The 5,301-nt window shown below is 44.8% G+C and overlaps 1 protein-coding gene across 1 annotated transcript; it reads left to right on the plus strand.

Annotated features, from left to right (window-relative positions):
• The first annotated feature begins 369 nt into the window (after positions 1–369).
• On the plus strand, positions 370–5,085 carry LOC137907982 (sushi domain-containing protein 6-like). Its single transcript, XM_068752346.1, has 10 exons — positions 370–398; positions 928–1,104; positions 2,099–2,290; positions 2,549–2,740; positions 3,013–3,204; positions 3,516–3,707; positions 4,067–4,261; positions 4,353–4,485; positions 4,593–4,975; positions 5,060–5,085. Exons 2-10 carry the CDS (start codon positions 987–989, stop codon positions 5,083–5,085), a joined length of 1,623 nt encoding a protein of 540 aa, XP_068608447.1. The 5' UTR covers positions 370–398; positions 928–986.
• The last annotated feature ends 216 nt before the right edge of the window (positions 5,086–5,301 follow it).

The following is a 5,301-nucleotide window of genomic DNA, read 5'->3' on the forward strand; positions in this document are numbered from 1 at the left end:
AGTTTTATTTTCTTGCGTTTTATTTCGACAGGAAAACCTTTGCAGTAAAAAAACCATTCGCTGCGGTCTTTTATCCTGTTCGGGTAACCACGGACGCAAACAATCCCGGATGTTGTAACTATGGAAATGTGCATATGTTGCTATGACTACCAAACGAAATCGAGGCAGCTTAGATGACGCGTAAATCAACGAAGCTGCTAGCTAGCTAGCTTAGCGGACATCCGGCTAGCTACTGGAACGCTAGCTAGCGGTTAGCCGTGGCGGTCCCTTTCTACTCGTTAAGTCATATTTGTTTCTTTTGCGCAGTGACGTCGTCTTCTCTGTGGTTGAGCTGTTTGTGATAGATGTCTCCGTCCTGAGAAAGGAAAGGTGGGCATTTCGGGGGCCGCGTCTTTGTGGTAAGTTACAAAACAACCCATTTCGTGTCTTGCTAGCATAAACAAGCTACATGGCTACCATTGTTCATCCCGGCCAAATGATTTACAATTGGACTTAAAAGTAGCTATGACGTGCTGTATTTATTGTATTTTTTTTAGTATGATGTAGCACAGATGTAAGCTGGTATCATAAACAGATACCCGGTATGTTAACGTGGGGTCTCTTGTTTTGGCCTAACGTCATCGAGTTATCGTAGCTAAGGAGGAAGCGCTGAAAAATAGGTGTGTGGCCGCTGAACAGATAGAGAGAACAGCAATATCTAATGTGGCAAATGTATTCAACTGACCTCTTTGCATTGCTGACGTTTGTAAATTACAATTTATATATATTTTTAAAATTACACTGGTTTCAATCAGTCTGCGTATGCTATTGTACCATTTTCCCGAAATCACACCCATTTTGCTGGCAGCTCTGCAGAGTACCTGCGCCATGAGGGCGTCACAATATGTTGAATAATATGACTTCTGTTGTTATTACGGATTTATACAGCTTGTGATCGCCGCTCCGTGATTTTCTGATGACAGCGGAGTGAACTGACTGCGGGGAAGATGTGCAATGGAATGATAGGGTCAATACCAAGACCCTTTTGGGCCAATGCCTCGGCCACTAAACGGACCTTGCTGGTGCTGCTGATACTGGCTGTATCGTCCACTGGGCAAGGGTCAGGTAAGAGACAGAATGTATAGTCCCGTACTGTCTTTGAATTTTCATGCTGTCCATTGAAGAAGCATCGTGTCAGCCTTGTCATGTTACAGACCAAATAATTGAATATCAGTCTTAATAGTGAGGGGTTGTATGGCTCATTATTGCATGTCAGTGAACACTGATGGCAGTAATAGTACAATACCAATTATACAACCTTATACCTAACTGACACATTGTAAGCTATTAGTGTTTATGATTAATGGCCTTACACAAGAAACAAGAATCCTTACTGTAGGTAGGTAGATCTATACATCATGTGCAAAACGATGAAAGGCAATATATAGTTAGATGTGAGGGGGTGGTTTTTGAGGAATATTTCCCAAGGTGAACTGAGAAGATTCTATCAGTGAGGTAGGGTTGAAACCATAATAGTGCAGACCTCGTGATTCCGGCATGCGTCGCCAGGCGGGATAACAGTAATCCATAATCCACAGAGTCAAAGGCTGCAGTGAGGTCAAGAAGAAATAGTAAGGCAGGGATACCTGAGCCGACAGTGAAAATTAAGTCATTAAAAACTCTTAACAAGGCTGATTTTGGCTCTCTAATAGGGTTCAATACCAAGCTGGAACTTTCTTTTAAATGTCATGTTCCAGCTAAAAAGATTGCAGCTTCATTAAAATCACTTTCTCTAAGACTTTACACATAAATGGCAGTTGAGTGATTGGTCTAAAGTTTGACAGAACCAATGGGTCAAGGATTTTGTTTTTAATCAGCGGCTTTGCTGCTGCATGTTTAAAAAAGCCTGAGTTGTGGTGCTTGTATGTGAGCCGATGATTAGGGGTGTGAAGGTTTTCATGTTATTATGCACGTATTGCCAAAGCTTTATGTTACAGCTGGTTAAAAAGGTCATTCACAGAATAAAATATATCAGGCTGTACCACATGGGAGTATTCAGTTCTCTGAAAATCTTGACCAGTTTCACAGAATATCTTCATGTTTGGACTTTACCTCCCAGGATGTGTGAGGCCGTATATGGTCCAGAACAGCTGGGTAAACCTCACGGAAACCAACAGGGGCTCATTTCCCGTGGGTACGGTGCTGCAGTACAGCTGTGACCCTGGATACCTGCCAGACGGTCCCAGCATCCTCACCTGCACCGCAATGGGACGCTGGTCCTCTGAACCTCCTCATTGCATATGCAGTGGCGGTAAGAAATGATCTCCACCGATGTCTTTTAGGCTCTGTAAAGTAATGAGTCACCGTGGTGTGAGCAACTTGCCTAATTTAATTTAACATCCTTCTTTCGAGAATCAATTATCTTTCCTTTCACATCTTTACCCATGTTTTCTTTGTGGCTCTAGTGTTTCTGGGATAATTTTCCAGCAGCTTGACAGTATACATTTCAGGCCTAAACGTTGTACAGTTTGGCTCGTGTTTTTTTTATACTGCGTTGCTTTCCCCTCAGCATGTCTACCGTTGTCCAAACCTGAGAACGGGGGCTACACCTGCCACCCATCCCCCTGCCGAATGTTTGCCCACGGCACTGTGATTGAGTTCTTCTGTAATGAGGGCTTCGCTCTTAGTGGAGACTACAACTACCTGACCTGTCAGGATGGACAGTGGGACGGCCCAATGCAGATCAGCTGTGTGAGCCAAGGTTGGTCAGTCCTCAGACCGAGTCCTATCAGCGGAAGAATGTACAGAAAAATGTCTCTGCTGTTACAGAAACCTCGACTGCAAATGTTTATGCATAGCTTTTTTTGTATTCTGTTTCTATATTTAAGTTGTTATGTAATCGTATTCCTGTTCAAATATGTTTTGCGTCCCCGTAAAGCGTTTTGTACAACAGTTCGAAACTGTTGTTTAAACACTGTTTATATTTATTGTCAAAAACGGTGTGAACTGCATTTTGTCTGTCCTTTTCTGAAGGTTGCATAAGGCCCTCTACTGTGCTGCACGGGTCTAGTAACATCACAGACAACAACAAGAGCTTGTTCTCTCTGGGAACAGTCATCCAGTACAACTGTGACTATGGTTACCTGCCCGTGGGGCGAAGCACGCTCACCTGCACCACGCTGGGATACTGGTCCTCTGAACCTCCTCACTGTATACGCAGTGATGGTAAAAGCTGACTCCGCATGCTAATGTCTGCATTTCAAGGCAACAAAAACAAGTGTGAATGTGTATTCAACATGGGTTGGACCATTCTGGAATGTTTCTGAGATTTGAACTCAACAGCCAAACAAATACACCCCCCCCTCTGTGCTGCCTCAGTAACCCTTAGATTCATGTAGACTATTCAGGGATGGTGCAGAGCCAGCGCTCCAGAAAGTGTTACCCGCTGCATTTTATTTTATTCTTTAAAAACAAAGGCCTTGTTTGTTTTTAATAATACATTTCAGTTGTTGATCGTGATCGTTGTCCTTTTTAAGGTTGTGTTCGACCCTCCACGGTGCAGCATGGCTCGACTAATTTGACAGAAACCAACAGGAGCTCGTTCCCAGTTGGCACAATACTGGAGTATCGCTGTGACCCCGGTTTCCTGCCGGACGGACCAAACATCCTGACGTGCTCTGCATTGGGACACTGGTCCTCTGAGCCTCCTCTCTGTATACGCAGTGATGGTAAAGACATTACAAGCCTCAGTGATCAGTTACACGTTCTTGCTCCGATGGGAGTTGCCTAACCTGACACGTATCTGACTCTAACATTTCCGAAACAACATCACACATCACATCAAGAGGTTTTTTTCCATAAGTCATTTTCACCACCCACATCAAAGGCATATTTCTGACACAACAAATGGCGCTCAAACCAAAATGCCACTGGCTTTTGAAGGTAGAAAACATCTTGTCTGTTGTTCACAAGTGGATCATCAGCAGCTGATGAAGTTGCTTGCTGTTATTATTATGTCAATGTTTAAGTTAATATTGTTTAACATTGATATTCCATTTAGTATGTTTTCCCTTTTTTTCATTGACAGTATGCCAGGCTCCATATCAGCCAGAGAACGGGGGATATACCTGCCATCCCTCCACATGTGGAAGACTCATTCATGGCACTGTGATTGAGTATTTTTGTGATGAAGGCTATATTCTGAAAGGAGATTATAAATACCTAACCTGTCAGTATGGGGAATGGGACAGTCAAGTGAAGCTCAGCTGCATCATGGAGCAAGGTGAAAATAATCGTTGCTACATTAGGACTACAGATGGATGACACTTAGTTCTATATGTGTAACTATCGCCGCTCTTTTTTCTGTCTCACAGACAGCGATCAGACTTTACCACTGGGGATGCCCACCTTGTCCATAGTTGCATCCACAGCCAGCTCAGTGGCCCTGATCCTTCTTCTGGTGGTGCTGTTTGTGCTTCTTCAGCCGAAACTCAAGTCCCTCCATCGGTGAGTCTGTGCCCCTGATCATGTTTCTGTTCTACCAATACATTCACCCTGGCAATTAGTCCAAAAAGCTAACGGATGTTACCGTTCTTCTGGTCCTCCACACCCAGACGTGATCAGTGTGTCACCGGCCAGCCAGTGTCGATCATGGTGGAAGGAGTCCAGGTGACTCTGCCCTCGTATGAGGAGGCTGTGAGTGGTAGTGGTGCCTCTTCCGAGTCTCGAGTCCAGATCGTGTTGTCTGAGGGTCAGCATGCTACATTGCCGGAGGCTGACCCCTCTAGGTCATCATCACTCAAAGAGCAACAGTCAGAGATGGCTGAGGTCCACCCTGTACCTCCATCCTCCTCTTCCTCATCACCCTTGCCCTCATCTTCTACCTGGGTTTTGGAGCATGCAAGTGCTTCTTCTCCTTCATCGTCACTCAGACAGCCGTCTGCAGGCAGCGACCAACACAGCCTGTCTCTGGACTCAGAGATGGACTACTCTGATGGTAGAGCTTGAATCAGACACATGTTTTACTTGTTAAAATCCCTACTTGGCAGAAATGCAAACGTTTTGTTCTGTTTTGTCTTAGATATGCCATTGCTGAAGGAGGCCTGAAAAATGCAGCAGCCTTAAGACTTGGCTGAGACGAATCGTGTTGCTACTGACCTGTGCTGGCGAGGGAGACGCCTCTTGAGCCAACAGAGACGAGCCCAACTAAAGAGGCTCCAAGTGAAGCTGTGCTACACTCAGAAGCCATCCCGAAGGAGAACAGTGAAGGGATGTACATGTACATACATGCTTACATTTTTACAGGAATCCCCCCCCACACAC

This window comes from Brachionichthys hirsutus, chromosome 18 (genome assembly GCF_040956055.1).
Source record: "Brachionichthys hirsutus isolate HB-005 chromosome 18, CSIRO-AGI_Bhir_v1, whole genome shotgun sequence".
NCBI classification, from domain to species: domain Eukaryota; kingdom Metazoa; phylum Chordata; class Actinopteri; order Lophiiformes; family Brachionichthyidae; genus Brachionichthys; species Brachionichthys hirsutus.